This window comes from Bos grunniens, chromosome 10 (genome assembly GCF_055505025.1).
Source record: "Bos grunniens cultivar Pamir isolate PY7600 chromosome 10, Bosgru_T2T1.0, whole genome shotgun sequence".
Taxonomy (NCBI): domain Eukaryota; kingdom Metazoa; phylum Chordata; class Mammalia; order Artiodactyla; family Bovidae; genus Bos; species Bos grunniens.
Window position 1 is genome coordinate 51073672 of NC_141174.1, and position 22179 is coordinate 51095850.

The following is a 22179-nucleotide window of genomic DNA, read 5'->3' on the forward strand; positions in this document are numbered from 1 at the left end:
AATAAAAGAAGAATTCATAATCAGTTTATTTAAGCAAGCACCCAGGCGCCCTTCCAAAAAAGTGAACTAGAACAGCAAAACAAACAAAATAAACATTTATTAGAAGACAAAAATATTTGTAAAATATTTATAAAAGCCATAAAACAAACAAAAGGAAAGTAAAATTTCTAGAGCAAAGCAGAGATTAGTTTTTGACAGACATTATCTGCAAATAGATTCAACTAGAATCAATCAGATTTAACTAGTATTCACTGAATTCTCACAGTATGCCAACAACAGGACTGGAACACTAGCTCCATTAATCCAAAAATAAACACGTAAGGAGTTCTTCCTAACCGTCTTAACAGATGAAGAAATGAGAGATGAGAGCCGGGATTTGATCCAAGGTTGGCTGAATCCAGCCCCCTTCTCTATTACACATTTTCCCAAGACTATATTGTTATATAAATTTCATTTAAAAATAAATATAAAACAATAACAGCTAATATTTATCGACACCTTACTAAGAGCCAGACCCTGTGTTAAAAACTTTAGATATACTAGCTTACTTCAACCTTAAAATCGATGAATTAGGTACAATCATCCTTTACCTACAGACATGCATCTGAGCATGGGGAAGATTAAATATTAACATGTACTGTGAACAAAGGCACACCACCATTCAGTTCAGTTCAGTCAGTCGCTCAGTTGTGGCCAACTCTTTGCGACCCCATGAATCGCAGCACGCCAGGCCTCCCTGTCCATCACCAACTCCCGAAGTTCACCCAGACTCACGTCCATCGAGTCAGTGATGCCATCCAGCCATCTCATCCTCTGTCATCCCCTTCTCCTCCTGCCCCCAATCCCTCCCAGCATCAGAGTCTTTTCCAATGAGTCAACTCTTCGCATGAGGTGGCCAAAGTACTGGAGTTTCAGCTTCAGCATCATTCCTTCCAAAGAAATCCCAGGGCTGATCTCCTTTAGAATGGACTGGTTGGATCTCCTTGCACTCCAAGGGACTCTCAAGAGTCTTCTCCAACACCACAGGTCAAAAGCATCAATTCTTCGGCACTCAGCCTTCTTCACAGTCCAACTCTCACATCCATATATGACCACAGGAAAAACCATAGCCTTGACTAGATGAAACTTTGTTGGCAAAGTAATGTCTCTGCTTTTGAATATGCTATCTAGGTTGGTCATAACTTTCCTTCCACCATTAGAGAGGCTTAAATTATGTCTAGTTTTCTAATATAGATCTGATATTTAATCTTGATTGCTTTTGGAATGATTTGAAGACTGTGTTTGGCATACCTTACTGAAAAAAATACCTTCCTCTAGTTTTTTAAGAGGTGGAATGATGCAACATTCTTTCCAGTTTTCATTTCAGCAAAGCCATGAAGAGTATTTTTTTAAGAGACTCTAAAGAAAGGAGTGAAATAAATACACTCAAGGTGAACTACATTAAAGCTCAAAACTCCCTAAATTAATGTAAAATTCTGTGAGGAGGTCTTCTTTGATCACGAGATCGATCAAACAGATTATTAACCTATCAGCTCAGTTACTACGTTTGCTTATTTAGCATAAAACACTGGATAGTTCTGTAGATGGAAATTAACTTGGCCTGAATTTAGGTAAGAGTAATATAATCTGAGAATTAGAAAGATGATTTATGGAAAATGGGTATAGAAGAAAACCTAATATTTTACTTAAGTTTTACACACTTTCGTGTCCCTTAAATATAAAAATAATTCCACTAGAACACTGGAAAATGTGTTCAGCAGTCACTGAACATCTGGTGTCCAGCACTGTCTCACTCTCCCAAGTGTGTTCAAGGCACAAGGAAATCAGACACACACTAACTCCTCAATCTGTCATGATTTAGATTTACAGGGCTATTTTTTCCCCATCTCTATCAGGCTTCTCACTTTAGAAGAGATTTTAATTCCAGAACATTTCATATCCATTAGTAGTCCTTTCCCATTCTCCCCTCTTTTCTGCGCCTGGAAGCTACTAACCTATTTTCTGTCTACAGATCTGCCTATTATTGACACTTTATAGAAACAGTATCACACAATATGTAGCCTTTTGTGACTGGCTTCTTTCATTTAGCATGTTGGTAAGAATCACCCATGGCAAAGCATACATTGGTATTTCCTTTTTTGAGACTGAATAATATTCCACTGGGATGGCTGGCTGGCATCACTGATTCAATGGACCTAAGTTTGCGCAAACTCCAGGAGACAGTGACGAACAGGGAAGCCTGGCATGCTGCCTGTTTGCATGGGGTTGCAAAGAGGCAGACACGACTGAGCAACTGAACAACAACAACATTCCATTGTATGGATATGGACACACCCGCAATTTGCTCATCAACTCATCATCTAATGGATACTCTGACTGTTCCCATTTTTGGCAATTAGGAATAATATTTTTGTATGCTTCTATGTGGTGTTAGATTTTGTCAAATGCTTTTTTCTCTCTACACAGATGACTGTATGGTTTTGTCCTTTGTTCTATCAATGTGGAATATTACACTGACTGATTTTTTGGGTATTAAACTGACCTTCCATTGCTGGGATAAATCCTATTTGGTCATACTATATAATCCTTTAATTTGCTGATTTCTGTTTGATAGTATTTCATTGAGGATTCTTGGGTCTATATTCATAGAGAACATTGGTGTATGATTTTTATATGATGTCTTTTTCTGAGAAGTCTTGTACACTCTGGCCTCAAGTTTTAAACTGAGAATTATTTTCAATGGCTTGATTTGCAACATTACTTTCTAGTTCATCTGCCTCCCAACATTTCTCCCTAAGCCCTCTCTCAATCCCTATTCTCTTCACTAAGACTTTCTGTACTCTTCAGCCTCTAGTTGTTGAAATACTGCTAAGCTAAGTCGATTCAGTCGTATCCGACTCTGTGCGACCCCACTGACGGCAGCCCACCAGGCTCCCCTGTCCCTGAGATTCTCTAGGCAAGAACACTGGAGTGGGTTGCCATTTCCTTCTCCAGTGCATGAAAGTGAAAAGTGAAAGTGAATTTGCTCAGTTGTGTCCGACTCCTAGCGACCCCATGGACTGCAGCGCACCAGGCTCCTCCGTCCATGGGATTTTCCAGGCAAGAGGACTGCAGTGGGGTGCCATTGAACTATTTCTTCCCAATTTACTCTACTTACTCATATCCTACAAGACTAATATTAAATCTCTCTTTCTCTTGAAGCCTTGACAGACCATCCAACCTACAGAACTCTCTCATTTTTTTAGGATGCTAATAACATATTACAAACTAACATGTGCTTGTTGCTTACAACTTATAAAAACTCATTGTGCATTTAATTCTCACAACTCTGAAAAATGTATGCTTACTATTAAGCAAATTTTGTACAGAATTAAGTGGTTCATAATTATATAGCTACAAAGTAAAATATTAATCCCTAAGCTATTAGTGGCGTTCTGAAGAAAGAAAGTGTTCATCACCTTCTAGTTCTGGGATCAAGCTTTTATTTCTCAAATTTAATCTTTCCTCCTTTGTATACCTAACAAATACTTAAAATGATTGCTGACTACACATCAGATGCTACTTGGGGTAGTGAGAATAATGACTAAAGGACAGTGAAAAATAATGCAGCCCCCCAAATCTATGTATATGACCAGAAACTGTAATATTCAAAAATTAAAGCTTAAAAAATCAATACTAAACTAATAATCAAATTATCTCACCCCAGAAGATTAGAAATTAGTTATTTGTAGGATTATAATCCTTTAAGAATATCCTACACCAAAGAAACCAAGGACTTCTAAATCCAAACATCATTAGGATTGTATTCTTATGACTTTAGTTGTATAAACAGAAGTATATAAATTTGTAACCTCATTGAGTATATCTAATTTGAGACAATGGTAAACTGAAAATTTGCCTGAAACCTACCTAACCAAAGGCAATTTAGAATATCCATGGCGATTATGGGAAACTTTTGAAATCCTCAAACTTGAATAGCTCTAAAATTTCCCAAACTGAATGAAACACATATTTCAATTGGTAGTTTGAAGTTTCCATTGTCAGGAGCCTAAAACTGCCTTTCTGCAAAGTAACATTTTAAAATTAAATGCAAAGATAAAATAGGAGAAGTGGCCAAGATGGTGGAGTGGGAAGACATTGAACTCACCCTCCTCCCTCAGGCACACCAAAATTATAACTATTTAAAGAGTAATTACTGGTAAGAATGACTGGAAGACTAGCAGAAAAGATCTTCTGTAAGTACATATACAAAGAAGGAACCACAATGAGGTGGATTAGAGAGGCTGAGATGCAATATAATCAAGGCCCATGTTCCTAGACAGGTGACCTGCAAGCAGGAGAATAAGAACAATTGTGGAGATGCTCCCCCAAGGAGCCGGGGTCTGAGCTCCACACCATGCTTCCCAGCCTGGGGACTCTGTACCAGGAAGAGAAGCCCCCAGAACATTTATCTTTGAAGGCCAGTGGGGCTTACCTTCAGGAGACCCAAAGAGCTGTGGGAAATTCCATTCTTAAGGGCACACACAGAACATGTTCTGAGACCCAAGGCAGGAACACTAATTTGAAAGAAGCCTGGGTCATACCCACCAGCTGATCTTAGAGAGTCTATCAAAGAGGAAGGGGGCCACTGGGGTTCCCTCAAAATGAGGTGGCAAAGGAATATGCTCCAAATGCAAGAACAAGATAAAGTACCAGAAGAACTAAGTAAACTGGAGATAGGCAATCTACCACATAAAGTGTTCAAGGTAATAATCATAAATGTGCTCAAAGAACTTGAGAGAAGAACAAATGAACACAATGAGAATTTTAACAAAGAGTTAGAAAATATAAAAACCAAACAGAGCTGAAGAATACAATAACTGAAATAGAAAATACACTGGGAGGCATCAACAGTAGATTGTATGATCCAGAGGAACATTTTAGTGAACCAGTAGACAGAGTAGGGGAAATCATCCAAGCTGAACAAAAAAAATAATTTTTCTAAAATGAGGGCAGTTTAACAGACCTCTGTGACAATATCAGATGTGCTAATATTCACATTATAGGGGTCCCAGAAGAAGAAAGAAAGGGGCAGAGAACACATTTGAAGACATAAGGGCTGAAGACTTGCCTAATTAGGGAAAGGAAATGCAATGTCCCATATAGGGTTAACTCAAAGAGGAATATACCAAAGCATATTGTAATTAAAAAGACAAAAATTGAAGTTAAAGAGAGAATATTAAAAATAGCAAAGGGAAAGCAACTAGTTATATACAAGGGAACTCCCATAAGACTATGAGCTGACATTTTAGCACAAACTCTGCAGGTCATAAGGGAGTAGCATGACACATTTAAAATGATGAAAGGAAGAAAAGCTACAATCAAAAATACCCAGCAAGACTATCATTAATAGTTGAAGGGAAAATCAAGAGTTTCACAGGTAAGTAAAAGCTAAAAGAGTTCAGCAGCACAGAATAGTTTTTACAAGAAATGTTAAAGGGACTTGTCTAAGCAGAAAAGACCACAATTAGAAATATGAAAATTATGAAAGGAGGAATCTCATTGGGAAAGGCAAGTATATGATAAAGATAGTAAATCAACCACCTATAAAGCTAGCAGTGGCACCCCACTCCAGTACTCTTGCCTGGAAAATCCCATGGATGGAGGAGCCTGGTGGGCTGCCGTCTATGGGGTCGCACAGAGTCGGACACGACAGAAGCGACTTAGCAGCAGTAGCAGCAGCATAAAGCTAGCAGGAAAGTTAAAAGACAAAAGTAGTTAAGTTATCTACATCCACAATGAGTAGTTAAGGGATACATAAAACAAAACTTATCAACCTGGTTTCTCTGGTTTACATCTGCTAGTTCATATCCTTCCTGGTGAAGGCCAGGCCCAGTACTGGATGAAAACTGCTAACAAGGAGAATCCTGAAAGGTGTCTAGAATTAAAGCTGGAGATGAGCCCACTAAGTTTTTATATGATCAGACTCAGGCAACTGCTACACAACTTCATCAAGCAATTTCTGGACTTTTCCAAAGCCTGTTGACTGGGACATAATTCAAGCTTGCACACAAAAATCTGCTGAACCTGTTCATGACAATTATATTCGACTTCAGATTGTTAAGGAAAATTTTGGTCTTCCTTCAAATGTTGATCCCACGTGGGGAGCTTTTGATTTTGTGTTTATCAGTGGGCTGAACTGGGACCTTTCCCTTCTAGTAAAAAGGACCAGGATGGGATGGGTAACCCATGGGATGTCCAGTTCAGATGCAGTTAATCTGGTATACCAGCTCTCTCCCACTTTAGAGGAGTCATCTAAAAGGAAGATCAACAAAATTCTTAATCTTCAACTCAAGCAAATGAAGACCCCTTAAAACAAAACAAAACACACAAAAAAACCCTCCTAGTTGTTATTACCTTTGCAAAACAGCCAGGACATTGGAAAAGAGACTGTTACAAATACAAACTTCTGGCACCTTCAGGTCTCTTAACTAGTTTTTCCACTGTCCTAATCCTCAAGGAAGTGGCTCTGAGGAACTACAGGGGGCTCCTCCCAACCCTCCCTCTTACTCATCTTAGAGAAATGTTTCTCCAGACTGGGGCTGAATCTCTTCCAGTCCTAACATTAGAGCCACATCTCAGTGCTCAACCCTACTACTATAAAGCAGCACTCTTTCAGAGTCCTGAGACAGTTCAAACAGTGAGGCTCTCTAGTGAACTTCACGAGTTTCTTTCTCTGAATCTATTCCCTTTGGTTTAGACCCTTTGAGAGATAAATACTCTTTTCTTCTCAGCTCCTCATATCCATTTTCACCTGAGATTTCTTAGGGAAATATAATTCCAGAATTCCTCCAAGAAAGAGGGGGAAATTAATTACTTTTCCCTTCTTTAGTTAAAAAACTGCCACTGCCCTTTTGGTGAAGGCCACCAAAAAAAAAAAAACAAAACTGTTATGGGATCCCCTTTAACCACTTTTGTACCTCATGTAGGAAAAGCTCACCTGAATTCTCATCATAGCCAACATTTCTCAGACCCTGCCTCACCTCCTGTAAGTCTTTATGTTAACTGCTCTTCATAGAACTCTTTCACAGAGTAAAGGTAACCCTGCTGCTCTTCTCCCCTCTGTCACTGATGAAGTCCCTCATGACTGCTTAACACTGACAGGTCTCCGCTTGACTCCTTGAGATGATATGCAGGAAAATGCTTTAGGAAACACTGACTTCTCATGGTTCTCCGATGGTTTCTTTTTAAAAACTGACAATGACAAATACTGTGCTGGGCATGATATTACAACTCCTTTTAATACTGTTGCAGCAGCATCTTTACTTATGGCTACTTGGGCTAAACAGGCTGAATTATATACTCTTACACAGGCTTGTCCTTCAAAGTGCCACTGATAGTAGACATGCTTTCAGAGTAGCTCATGATTTTGGAATGTTGTAGGAGCAACATGGCTTCCTTACATGTGTGCTTAGTCACTCAGTCACGTCTGACTCTTTGCCACCCCATGGGCTGTAGCCTGCCAAGCTCCTCTGTCCATGGGGATTCTCCAGGTAAGAATACTGGAGTGGGTTGCCATGCCCTCCTCCAGGGGATCTTCCCAACTTAGGGATCAAACCTGGGTCTCCCACATTACAGGTGGTTTTTTTTACTGTCTGAGTCACCAGGGAAGCCCAAGAATACTGGAGTGGATAGCCTATCCCTTCTCCAGGGGATCTTTCCAACCCAGGAATTGAACTGGGGTCTCCTGCATTGCAGGCAGATTCTTTACCAGTTGAGCTACCAGGGAAGCCAAAATTTTAAATGACCCTTATATTCAAGAATTATTGGATGCAATACTTTTTACCTGCTGCTTTTATTAAGATTTCAGGATATTCTAAACTTTACTTTCTGTAAGCTAAAAGAAATCACCGTGTTGACATTTCCAGAAAGAATGCTGCCCTTAAAGAAATCAACAACAACCAAACCTCTGGCATGGTCCAAAGAGATATTTCCCCAAATGGTGACTTTTAGAAAAAGTATAGAAGCCAAACACTGTTGGCCTCAAAGAAGGGAAAACAAGACTAGAAATTCAACAATTGTTGGTTTGACAAAAAGAGGAAGCTCTGGTTTGGACCAAATAACAACTCAGTCCTAGTGGAGATTCTAAAATTCTCACTCCTAACCACTGTTGGTCTACTGACAAACCATTGGTCTACTGACAAAATGATAGCATTCATGAATCAGCATTGGTGAGGCAACATTACGGCTCCAAGAAGTTATCACTTAACCCATTTGTCTGAAATATATACCCCAAATAAGCCTGTCTGCACTGCTCCTGGACATTTCAAACTGCCTAATGACCATGTGAGGTCTGGAAAAGGATTTCATACAACTTCCTCCATCTCATGAATATAAATATGTTTTAGTTCTAGTCTGTATGTTTTTACACTGGGCTGAAGCCACCTCCTGCAGACAGGCTACTGCCTCTTCTGTGACTAAAGTCCCTTTGAAAAAGATTATCACTACCTGGACAACTCTTTAACTTCATAGTGATCAAGGAACTCATCTTACTAGTCAGTAAGACAACTGTGCACTGTTTGGCCAGTTTCACAAGACTTTGACCATACTTACCACTGTCAACCCTCTAGTTTAGTCAAATGCACTAATGATATTGTTAAGATTCAACAGGAAATTTGTAGAGTCCCTAAAAAACCTTGGCCAAAAGCATCACCACAGCGGTACTTCTAGATCTTAGATTGATATCTTTTGGAACTCATAAACTCTCACACTTTGAAATAGTCATTGAATGCCCAGTGCACTTGGCTCCTGCCTCTTGACTCACTGGTAAGAAAGATTCTGCAATATTGCAAAGGCCAAATTGCTTCTATTAAAAACAATCATGTATACCTATGGCGGATTCATTTTGATATTTGGCAAAACTAATACAATTATGTAAAGTTTAAAAATAAAATAAAATTAAAAAAAAAATGAAAGCAATCATGTTTTGGTACAGCAATCTTTTTACAGTGTGCTCTTGGGAGACAAAGACATTGAGCAGCACACCTTACGCTCTGTGAAGATTCTATCTACTGGAAAAAACTTACAGAAAGACTTCCTTCAACCTTGCTGGAAAGATCCCTCTATCTAGTACTGCTAACCAACCCATGTGTCACTGAACTCCAGGGAACAGACTTTGGATTTATGTGATACAGTGAAAGAAAGCACCAAACTCTGGCTGGGCCTGCACGTCATTGGGGACCTGAAAGTAAAGATTCCCTGGAATTGAAGCAGACAATACCTGATGAGACAGCCTTCCCAAGATAATCTGGACCAGGTCTATTGGAAACTTGCCTGCCAGACCTTTAATGATGACATGATACTTCAGAAGATCTCAGATGTCTATGATCTTGATAACACAAGGGTTTTACATAAAAATGGCCTAAAAGAGTTCTCCCTCCTACACTTCCTTGTTAGTAGAATATGACCTCAATAGGTTTTCAATCTGCATGCTTTCCCTCTGATGTGAGAAACTACACCAAAGGTCCTTCTCGGCACTGAGAGATAAAATGCTGCTGAAACCAGAAAACTGGACTCCTTACCAGCAATGCTTTCAGAGAAAGGTCTTGATCAAAAGGAGAAAATATAAAAAATTAATGAACACAAACCTCAATCAAAATAGACTTGGGAGATCAGAAAAGGGAGCTCTACCACTTATGACAGTAGCAGAGCCCAACAGAAAAAAGAAAAACTTCTTCTTACCTGGCAAGAGTTCACGCAATGAGAGGAGACTGTCACAAGTTAGGCAACAAAAAGCAACTATACTTCAAACTCTCAATTTCTCCAGTGGACTCTGTTTACTACAGCTCTCCAATTTCCTTTTCCCTTCTTTAAAAGAGTACTCTCCTTGCTGTGGAAGGATGTGCATGGGGTTTGCCATGGCTGTAGACCCCAAACTGCAATTCTTTGCTGATTCTGAATAAACTCATTTTGGCTGTAGGAATAACTGGCAGTCTATTTCTCAAAAACTGTCACTGAACTTGCCCTCGCACTGTAAACAACTAGAAAAGTACATGAAATTGCCTCCTTTAAATGGAATATCATGCAGTATGGGACTGTGATTCTAGAGATAAAAGAAACAAGGGAATGAAACCATCACAATATTGTAAAGCAATTATCCTCCAATTAAAAATAAAATTTTTTAAAAATTTAAAAAAAAGAAAAGAAACAAGGGAAGACCTTTTGCATCATGGGATGTTAAGACCAAAGTAGAACGTGCTGATCTCACTGAAATGATGAAATAGATTAGAGTTTAGAGAGAATGAGGTGGTTAAAAAGTAAAAGGCTTAGTACCAGAGAGTACTGACAATGCAGTCAAGGAAACTTATGGGGGTCCCATCAGTTCTCGGGCTGTATACCTGTGGTGACTGGTATACTTCACGAGACGAGATAAAGAACAAAGATCACGGAATTTGTATGCTGAATAATCCTCAGTGCTCATACAGGGTTGGGGACGTCTGAGTTTTGACTAACCAGAGTAGAAAGACCTAGTTGAACACTGAGAATATTCACTACAAAATCCAGAAGGATCCCAACTTAGTAATCTTAATATATTTTATTATCTTAGTAAAAGATAAACTAGTCCTTAATGAAGCTTAAAATTAAGTGTCAAAAGGGTCAACCTGTACTGCAAGTGATTTAATTACCTAACAGAAAAAAGTCCAGCACTCTTAAAAGAAAGAAAACAAAATCTACATGGTCCATAATGTAATGGGCCCAATGTTCAGCATCCTTTCAAAAATTAATAGATAGGAAAAGCATACATATTTGAAAAAACATTATATATAGTAGAACAAAGATAAGAATGACTGCTAACTTATAAAAAACAGAGCAAGTCATTAAAAAAAACAGAATGACATCTTTAAAGTGTTGAAGCAAAATAAAACAAAATAAAAACTGTTGAATCAGAATTTTATATTCACAAAAAATCATAAAAAATGAAAACAAAATAAATATTCAGATAAACAGAAGCTGAGAGAATTTGTCACTAACAGATCCACACTATAAGAAATGCTAAAGAAAGCTCTCTATACAGAAGAAAAATTATATCAGAAAGAAACATAGGCAAAAAAAAAGAGAGAGGGCTAGAAACAGTAAGTATGTGAGTAAATGTAAAATAATTTTGTTTTCTCATGATGGCTCAGATGGTAAAGAATCTGCCTGCAATGCTGGAGATCCAGGTTTGATCCCTGGGTTGGGAAGATACCCTGGAAAAGGGAATGCCTACCCACTCCAATATTCTTGCCTGGAGAATTTCATGGACAGAGGAGCCTGGTGGGCTACAGTCCATGGGGTTGCAAAAAACCAGACACAACTGAGCAACTAACACTTTCACTTTGAAGAGATAGTTGAATTTTTAAAACAAGAAGTGTAGCAATGTACTATGGGCTACATACATACGTTACAGTGAATTCTAGAACAGCTGCAGCATGAAGGATGCAATGAAAAACAGAAGAATTCCGTTGTACTGTTATTACATTACAGTATAACATAATACTTTTAAATAGTAGACTGTGATTAAAACACACATTGTAATTACTAAAGCAACCACTTTAAAAAGAGGCTTAGCTGATAATCCAAAATGAAAGATAAAATGGAGTACTCAATTCATCTGAAATGTGGCAGAAAACGAGGAGAAAGGGGACAAAAAGCAGATGGGACAAGTAGAAAATAAAAGTGAAAATGGGAGATTCAAATCCAATCATATCAATAATTGATTAAATACTGAACAACAAACCCCTCACCAAAAAAACCACCACCACCACCACTAGGCACGGGAGAGTACATATTGTATATTCCATTTATATAAAGGAAGGAAAGAGAGGAAGGAAAATTAACAAAGAGGGTCACTGATTGCCTGGGGCCAATGGTATGAGAAATGTTTCAGGGTATGGAAATATTCTATATCTTAGTTTGGGTGATGGTTATGTGACAGTGTGTATTTGGTACTTAAATGAATGCATTTTATTGTATGTAAATTATACTTCAGTCTTTTTAAAAGTTTAAAAAACTTTTTGAATGGCAAAACAGAGACTTAAACCCAGGCAACTTGGAAACAAGCACTTATGTTCTTATTGATCCACTATGTCACTTCTTGTCTGGCCTAAAAGATTAGGTCATCCTCTCAACATGACTTTCCAACACATAGTATTGGGACTTTAAAAAAAGTGCTCAGTTTTTAAATTGAAATATCCTCGGAAGAAAAAAAAAATCCCTAGAAATTAATTTATCAAGACAAGCCTAAGATGTAAATGATGACATCAGTGAAGAACACTGTAGGGCAGATAACTGAAGAGCTTTACACCATGTTCCTGGATGAGATGTCAGTCTTCTAGAAAGAACACTCATCTTCAATTTAATACAGACAGGTAATGGGATGCCAATCAAAATTCCAATGAGAGATGTGTGGAGGAAGGTAAGGTACTTGGAAAACCAAACTGAAATTTTATCTGAAAGAATGTACAAGAACAGCCTAAAGGTTTTGAAAAACCATATAGGAGGGTATATTGCCTGCCATACTCCAACACATCTTTTAAAATCTTATAATTAAAGCAATCTGGTACTAGTGAAAATACTGAGGAGTGATGTTACCAAGATGGCAACACAGACTGCTCCAGACTTTGCTTTCCTTCACAAGAAGCGTAAGGAACAATTGTTAAAGGACCCTAGAACACAAGGTTAAGCGGGAAGCACTCCCCTGTACCAGAGACCCATGAGAAGGGTTAAGAAAAGCAGCTACATTGTGACTATACTGCCCTCCCAGAGGCCACTGCAGCATCATGGGGAGACATTTCTCTTGACCCTCTGGCTTCTCCAGTGGGAAAGGAGAACTCAGAACTGTGAGCTGACCTGTGGGAGCCACTACTCTGATCTCACACCATGGGAACTGCAGGGGAATCTGCAGAGCTCAACCACCACAGAAATGAGACTGCAACAGAGAGAGGGGGAGGGGTTGCAACACACAAATCCTGGCAGACTGAATTCACATCTGCAGTGACCAAGCAATAATCCCAACCAGTGGCTCTGCTTATCAACAGAACCAAACTAGGGGCACACTCTGACCAGGGAACACAGATGGGTGCAGATCGGCCTGATTCATCTCCTCAAATGAGGACTTCTGCCAGCCCTAGGGCCCAGTCTGCCCTGCCCAAACAAGAAGCTGAACCACAGCACCATTCACTGAGGAGTGTCTTCTAGTCGCATCTGACCAGAATGACTGATAACTCCTGAAAGACATGTGGCCCAGTAGTGCTTGAGCCAAGAAGTGGACAGGCAGGCAGAGCCCACTGACCCCAGAGCAAGGTCAGTATAGGACATGCAGTGCTCGCCTGCAGCTGGGTTCAGTTAATACTATATTACCTATGGCTACTTTGTGCTCCAGGGGCAGAGTTAAGTAGTTTCAATAGAGACCATATTGCCAGCAAAGTCCATAACATTTGCTATCTGGCTGTGTTTTGCAGAAAAAAATTGCTGATCTCTACTCTCTATGACCTTTTAATGCTCATGGTCATAGTTAGCTGCAAATAGCATCTACAGGAGTTGGGGATATATGATAAGACAAAGCTGTGTTTCCATTTTCATCTTGACCAGAGATTAATTTACATCTCCAGTTCTTAATTTGTGTTTTTGATTCAAGAAAGTGTTCAGAACCCCAGCTTCTGGGATAGACTCTTTTGGGACAGTTTGTTAGTTTGTTTTGCCTCTGATATATGTTCCTTTTATTTCAAAATATAATATGGTTTTGTTTTTCTGGGACAGGTCTCATACAAATGGAACACACAAGAATCCAGAGATTTGAGACACAAATAGTCAATGTCCAGCTTTACTTTGTCACCCATCAGTCTTCTAGCTATGATAAGACCTTGTTAAGGTCTTATCTGCTTGTTAAGACCTTGAGTAGCCACTGCTCTTTGGGTGTTCAGTCCATGGGTAACATTTTCAATTTTCTCTCAAACCCTCTACTCATTTGCAGAACTGTTCTTTAAGCTGTGGTTTCTCAGGCACCTACCTCAGTAGACCCTGTGAACGCAATCTTGTCTATGCCAACGTGAGAAGCTATTGCTGCCCCGGCCGTTGGCCCGTATCCTGGCAAAATATTGATGACTCCTGGTGGAAAGCCAGCCTAACAAAACAGAATTGGAGGAAACGTGGCTTGTGAAAGCTGATGAAGCACATTAAATCGGATATGCTCCAGTAGGCCCCAACTGTAAGGAGGGTGGGAGCCACTCCTGAGGTCGGTTTCTCTTACCTCCTTGATGAGGGCTCCCATGTAGAGCGCGCTGAGTGGTGTTTGTTCTGCTGGTTTAATAACTACTGTATTGCCACAGCACAGAGCTGGAGCAATTTTCCAAGCAAACATCAGCAGGGGGAAGTTCCACTGAAAGGCAAAAACTCAGGGTTGATAGATGGAAAAATATTCCTCCATTACTTTGTTTTCAAGCTGTGACTTCTCAGATTTCTCAGACTGGTCCTCAACATAAATCTTGTCCCACCACAGAGTATAGATGTTTGGATTTTTTAATTACTTCATTAAGAAGAGAACAGGATTGACCTTGAAAATCTCCCCTATTCTCTCTCTGGTCAGCAAATTACTATTTTCCAGCTACCCACAAAAAGAAATCTTATCGTAAAAAGGGAGTCTTTGTTTTGTTTCAGCTTTTCATTGTTGTCATTTTATATGTTTTTAAAATTAGCTTTTGGTTCCAGTAAGTTCTTGTGTATGAAAACTTTTTCTTGCATTTGTGATTTTTTATACCAGGGTTTCAGACTGGTATAAAAGCTCTTCAGAGAGGAAGACCTAGAAGTCAGCGTGTATTTCACGGCAGTACCTTTTTCTTTACCTACGTGTATTGTCACAAAACACACAATTACAAAAAATAAAGTACATCTACTGATGAGGATGCAAAAATCTTAGTTCATCTCCTGGCCACTGCAAAATAAACTAATGGAGACTAAAAAATATATGTGTGTATCTGAGACTGGGGCCTAAGATGGTTTAAACCAATTTTAAAAAGGATATTAAGCTTGTATTGTTATAAGTGCAGGCATGAGCCTCAGTACTATCAGGTGTCGTTGATAATTTCATTAAGAAAGAAAACAGAGACCCTGGTGCCCTGGCTCCAGCCCCTGAGCACAATGTGTTTCTGCCTGAAGCATCTCAGCTGCCATCCTTGAAGGATTCTCACTGGCCCTGGCAAGCTTGCAAAAATATACAAGTGTCGTGCCTTCACCAAACACCCAATTTCTTTCCCCCTTAGTTGTTTATAAACTTGGGAGTACACAGTGATGTTTTAATTCCATCTACAGTATATAAATCTTGGGAGCGCAGTAATTGAGCTGAGCTGGCTGACAAGCGGCTCTTGTCCTGTCAGTGAAAGCTGCAGCTAACTGAGTCTGAGGAAGGCAGGAAAAGCAGGTTTGAGTTCCTGCAATTAAGGTGACAGACCTCAACCCGGCTCTGATCTGAGTGGGATTTCCCTAGGTGGTTTAGGGGCAGAAGAACTTAAACCAAATCTCTCATCTTCTCCTTTCATTCTCGAATAAATTTCACAGTAACCCAGGGTTTGGGGACCTTTAAAATAATTCATTAATATGTCTCCCAAATCTTTGGCTCCCAAAGCTGAAGATTATCTTGAGTTATTCTCCTATATTTTGAGAAAACTTCTTGTCTGTACTTTAAGAATTTAAATTGAGGCTCCCCTGAAATCCTTGCCAGAATGATTAGCTAGACTCTCCTGCTGGAAGACTCGATGATGTTTTGTATAGTGCCAAGGCTATGTATGAGGCAGAGGGGGGAAAAAAAGACAATGTTTAATGTTCCAATCCAAACACTAAGCACTACATCCATTTCCCTGTACAAGACACACAACAGCACGGCATGGTTTCAATTATGACTGTGACGTTAATTGTACTGCTGTGTCTTCTGTAGGGTCTTCTATCTAGATTCTTGTGAAAAGAAACAGTGGGAAAGAATGGGATTAAAAGACCATATCAAACAATATGCCTGGAAAAATGGTGAGTCACAGTTCTAAAAAATAAACAAGCAAATATAACAAAGCATTAATTTTCCATAAGCTGAATGGACATCCATAACTGAAGGCAGGTTATTAATACACTGGGCTTTGCTTTGCTTATTTTAATCATGAGAATTCCATAACTTGAGAATTCAACTCCTGGTAACGAAGCTGAAACCCTATTAACCTGTTCAAATAAGCATTTGCAGGGAGGCTGTTAAAGATATGTCAACAACATGAGCTCAGTTTTTTTCTCCCAGTAATGGAAAACACACATTGCTGAAGTCCATGTTTTATGTATCTTTAAGAGAACTGGTTCAAATGAAAATAAATACGGGGCGTGAGGAGATACACTCACCGGGATGATCTGTCCACAAACACCAATGGGTTCATGTCTTGTAAAGGTAAAATAATCTCCATCTGAAAGAAACGAGCACAGTCACTGCCACAGAGTTCAGATGAGAAGAACTGCAGAGGGAGAACACAAGTGGCAGCAAAAAGCAGAAATACAGTTGGAAACACTTTTGGTCATGGTTCCCACTCCACTGTGTGTTAAAGCGAGTAGAAGCTATCACTTGGCAAAGGGTTTCTCCACAGCCGGTTCCCAGACACCCAAACAGAGTACTGGTAGAGGGCCCTGAAGGCAAAATAAAGGATGAGTTTATCACACCAGATGCTGTCCTGGGGGTGGGCAGTGGGGAAGGGACAGAGCGGGGAGTGGCTGGAAACTGGAAAATATTAAATATTATATTAACTATCAAAATGATACTTATATATGGAATAGTTACTTGAGTTAAAAACTGAGGTTCCTCAAAATTTTAAATAGCTTTCTGAAAATATTAAAAAAAAAAAAAAAAGAAACTAAGTAAAATGCTATTGGGTAAATTTAAAATGCCAGGCAACTGGAAAAGGCAAGATTTAAAAGTAAGATCTGTTTTATAACTCAGTCTAGGTGTCCAAATGCACTTCTGGGCACTGGGGGAACCCAGGCATGTCAAGGCCTATTTCAAGAAGGCAAGAGTCCACTTCAAAGAAGATTTCATCAACAACCCAAAGCCTCCACCTTCAAACCAGCCATAAAAATGAGGATGATTTAATGACCTTGTTTTCCCTATAGGAGCAAGCGGCAGTTGGAACAAATACCCAGGAAATCCAAACCAAATTCTTCTTTAGGAAAGTACCATTATGTTTATCTGAATTATTTTAAGTGGCTAAAGGAAAAAAACAAAGAACGTCTGTTTTTAGCATAAAGCTTTTCATTTTTGGTATTGGGTCTTCCCCGCACCCCACCCCCATTAATTGTCAACTCTTTGGCCACTTCACTGACACTTGTTTTCTCTCTCAAAAGACGTTCACTGGGGAAAGTGGAGACCCTCTGTTAATACTCAGGAAGAGCATTACTATTAGAGATGTGGACAAAAGTGGGGACAGGAGGAGATGTTAATTCTTCCCAGAATTAACAGCTATCTGTTGCTGGCACATCTTTTCAAAGAACTTTCCCCCCGACATACATTAGCATCCTTTTATGCATCCTTTTATCCTCTCTCTTTTTCAAAAGAATACAAATGGGACTATATTATACACAGGCTTCTACACTTTGGTTTTTCCCACTTTTTTTCATATAAATCTAACACACTTTTTAAGCTGCTGAATGTTTTGCCACTGGCTCAATAAATAATGGCACTGCTGTAAACTGTCCTGAGGGACTAAAGAGACCGCTTTCAGTGCAAGCTATTACAAATAATGCTGTAACACTATTTTATATATCTCTGCATATTGGTGAAATTTCACAGTCAGAATGTACATGCATTTCACATTTTGATAAATAGTGCCAAATCACCCTTCAGAAAAATTATTCAGTTTATAATTCCAACATGTTTTTTTCCTCCCTATCCTTTAACACTGGGGTTTTTCAAACATTTAAATTTTGGTCAACCTGAAAGAAAATGACAACTTGTTTTGATTTGTGCTTGATGATATATGGATTGAATATGTTTTCATGTTTAATAGCCATTAAAATTTTTTTCTTCAGGTTTATATCCTCTCCCATTTTTCTACCGGTTTATTCTTCTTTTTCCGTCATTTAGAGAACTCTGTATATATTAAGGACATTAGGCCTTTGTCATGTGTATACGCAAAGTTTTCCCCTTTGTCTGCTACTTGTCTCCTAATTTTGTTTGATGTATATACTTTAAATTAAAGACTTTAGGAAGTAGGTAAACTCAGTAACTGTAGGAAAGAAATTATTTTAGAATGTATCTCCACTAAAACAACAAAAAAGAGCCCAAATATGGAAACCATCCACAGGAGGACAATAATAAGTCTAAGTAATATTTAAAAAATCAAGTTAACTATCTCAGCTTTGTATGCAGACAATTCAAGAATTTTCATAGATATCTTTATTTCCAATAGTGCCAGTTACCACCTTTCTTCAATTTATAAATCTCTGAAAAAGTTTTTTTTCCTATTAATACTTTTCACATTTTTTCCTTTAGAAGATATAAATGTTTGTTTCTTCTCCCTGGGAAGATTTTTCATGGGGAGAAAAAAAAATGATCAAGAGGCTAAAGAGTATCATTTGCAAGGAAATTCTCCCCAAATAAATGCTATAATATGGGTAAGGTGATGGATTCAAGTATTAATCACAGACTATAGAAAGAGAGTGTAATGTCAATATGGAGTGCAAAGGGCTAAGAAAAAAACTGGAAGATGAACTGAAGAGCAACACAGGTGTTTATTTTAGCAGCACTAGAATGGTTCAGAAGAATTCACAGGGCACTTGCACAAGCACAGCATGGTAATTCATAAAGCATTGCCCCTCTCTCCATTCTAAATGCTGAAGAATTTAGTTGTACTACGTATATAATTCTGAAAGTTATTGAAGAAACTAGAGAAGAAAAAAAAAAAATGTAGGGCAATCTTTAAAAGCTGACCTCAAAAGGAAATGAACTTAACTCCATAACTATATCCAAAGGGAAACTGAGTTATGTGGAATAAGAACTTTCCTGGATAAATATTCACAGAATCAAAATTTAGCTAAAGCAGGCACAAGGAAAGAAACTGAAGATTCTTCTAAGTTCCTCTAAACAGTAAATAAATAAAGGGTATTTTGGTGCTTGAGCTCTTCCCAAAAGAGCACTGAATGAGAGAGATAAGGGTCCCAGACCTTTGAGTTCAGTCTGTATTCTAGGATGGTTGGTGGAAGAGGATTCTGAACACCCTTAGTCTGAGCAGGATACCTGGCACATAAGAACTATACCTCCTACATGTAACCCCTGACCAGGGCTGGAGGCATGCCAGAGGTCCCACACAACTAGTATGACACAGCTCTGACTCTCACCAGCTTCTAGACCAGGGTTCCCCAAAGGCCAATCACGTAAGAGCCACCTTCCTGAAATCCAAAACAGAGGGGATATGCATACGTATAGCTGGTTCACTTTGCTGTACAGCAGAAACTAATAAAACATTGTAAAAATACTACATTCCAATACAAATTTTCAAATTGCAAAAAAAGAGCCATCTTAATTTTTACTATATCCAAGTATCACCTACCCTACTACTTTTAATATCTTAAATTAACTCATCTTTTAATGTAAAGTTTAAAAATAAAATAAAATTTTTAAAAAAATTAAAAAATTAAATAAATAAATAAAAGCTATTTGATAGCCTCACCTTCAGGAAAATCTAAGAAATAAAAGATTTCATGAGCTAGCAATATTTTCTTCTAATATTCTTCAAGCCTAATAATTAAAATAAACATGGATTCAGTTCAGTTCAGTTACTCAGTCATCTCCGATTCTTTGCCACCCCATGGACTGCAGCTCACCAGGCCTCCCTGTCCATCACCAACTCCCAAAGTTTACCCAAACTCATGTCCATTGAGTCAGTGATGCCATCCAACCATTTCATCCTCTGTCGTCCCCTTCTCCTCCTGCCTTCAATCTTTCCAGGCACCAGGGTCTTTTCAAATAAGTCAGTTCTTCGCATCAGGTGGCCAAAGTAGTGGAGTTTCAGCTTCAACACCAGTCCTTCCAATGAACACTCAGGACTGATCATCTTTAGGATGGACTGGTTTGATCTCCTTGCAGTCCAAGGGACTCTCAGGAGTCTTCTCCAACACCACAGTTCAAAAATATCAATTCTTTGGCACTTAGCTTTCTTTATAGTCCAACTCTCACATCCATACGTGAGTACTGGAAAAACCATAGCCTTGACTAGACGGACCTTTGCTGGCAAAGTAACGTCTCTGCTTTTGAATATGCTGTCTAGGTCGGTCCTTCCAAGGAGTAAGAGTCTTTTAATTTCATGGCTTCAGTCACCATCTGCAGTGATTTTGGAGCCCAGAAAAATAAAGTCAGCCACTGTTTCTACTGTTTCTCCATCTATTTGCCATGAAGTGATGGGACTGGATGCCATGATCTTAGTTTTCTGAATGTTGAGTTTTAGGCCAACTTTTTCACTCTCCTCTTTGACTTTCATCAAGAGGCTCTTTAGTTCTTCTTCACTTTCTGCCATAAAGGTGATGTCATCTGCATATCTGAGGTTACTGATGTATCTGCCCGCAACCTTGAGTCCAACTGTGCTTCATCCAGTCCAGCGTTTCTCATGATGTATTCTGCATATAAATTAAACAAGCAGGGTGACAATATACAGCTTTGACGTACTTATTTTCCTATTTGGAACTAGTCTGTTGTTCCATGTCCAGTTCTAACTCTTGCTTCCTACCTGCACACAGATTTCTCAAGAGGCAAGTCAGGTGGTCTGGTATTCCCATCTCTTTCAGAATTTTCCACAGTTTATTGTGATCCACACAGTCAAAGGCTTTGGCATAGTCAATAAAGCAGAAATAGATGTTTCCTGGAACTCTCTTGCTTTTTCAATGATCCAGTGGATGTTGGCAATTTGATCTCTGGTTCCTCTACCTTTTCTAAAACCAGCTTGAACATCTGGAAATTCACAGTTCATGTATTGCTGAAAACTGGCTTGGAGAATTTTGAGCATTACTTTGCTAGGGTGTAAGATGAGTACAATTGTGCAGTAGTTTGGGCATTCTTTGGCATTGCCTTTCTTAGGGATTGGAATGAAAACTGACCTTTTCCAGTCCTGTGGCCACTGCTGAGTTTTCCAAATTTGCTAGCATATTGAGTGCAGCACTTTCACAGCATCATCTTCCAGGATTTGAACTAGCTCAACTGGAATTCCATCACCTCCACTAACTTTGTTCGTAGTGATGCTTCCTAAGGCCCACTTGGCTTCACATTCCACATTCCTGGCTCTAGGTGAGTGATCACACCATCATGATTATCTGGGTCATGAAGATCTTTTTTGTATAGTTCTTCAGTGTATTCTTGCCACCTCTTCTTAATATTTTCTGCTTCTGTTATGTCCATACCATTTCTGTCCTTTACTGAGCCCATCTTTGCATGAAACGTTCCCTGGGAATCTCTAATTTTCTTGATGAGATCTCTAATCTTTCCCATTCTATTGTTTTCTTCTATTTCTTTTTTTTTATTTTATTTTTTAACTTTACAATATTGTATTGGTTTTGCCATATATCAACATGAACCTGCCACAGGTATACATGTGTTCCCCATCCTGAACCCTCCTCCCTCCTCCCTCCCCGTATCATCCCTCTGGGTCGTCCCAGTGCACCAGCCCCAAGCATCCAGTATCGTGCATCGAACCTGAACTGGTGGCTCGTTTCATATATGATATACATGTTTCAATGCCATTCTCCCAAATCATCCCACTCTCTCCCTCTCCCAAAGAGTCCAAAAGAGTCCAAAAGACTGTTCTATACATCAGTGTCTCTTTTGCTGTCTCGTATACAGGGTTATTGTTACCATCTTTCTAAATTCCATATATATGCGTTAGTATACTGTATTGGTGTTTTTCTTTCTGTCTTACTTCACTCTGTATAATAGGCTCCAGTTTCATCCACCTCATTAGAACTGATTCAAATGTATTCTTTTTAATGGCTGGGGGCAGGAGGAGAAGGGGACGACAGAGGATGAGATGGCTGGATGGCATCACTGACTCGATGGACGTGAGTCTCAGTGAACTCCAGGAGTTGGTGATGGACAGGGAGGCCTGGCGTGCTGCAATTCATGGGGTCACAAAGAGTCGGACATGACTGAGTGACTGATCT

General features: G+C 39.1%; 1 protein-coding gene across 1 annotated transcript in view; it reads right to left on the reverse strand.

Moving 5' to 3' along the window:
• ALDH1A2 (aldehyde dehydrogenase 1 family member A2) overlaps positions 1 to 22179 on the reverse strand; it is a 124946-nt gene that overhangs the window by 29423 nt on the left and 73344 nt on the right. The window contains exons 5-7 of the mRNA XM_086321193.1: positions 16390 to 16451; positions 14267 to 14395; positions 14027 to 14140 (exon numbers count right to left, since the gene is read on the reverse strand). Coding sequence (XP_086177319.1) covers positions 14027 to 14140; positions 14267 to 14395; positions 16390 to 16451 — 305 coding nt within the window. The remainder of the gene's footprint in view (positions 1 to 14026; positions 14141 to 14266; positions 14396 to 16389; positions 16452 to 22179) is intronic.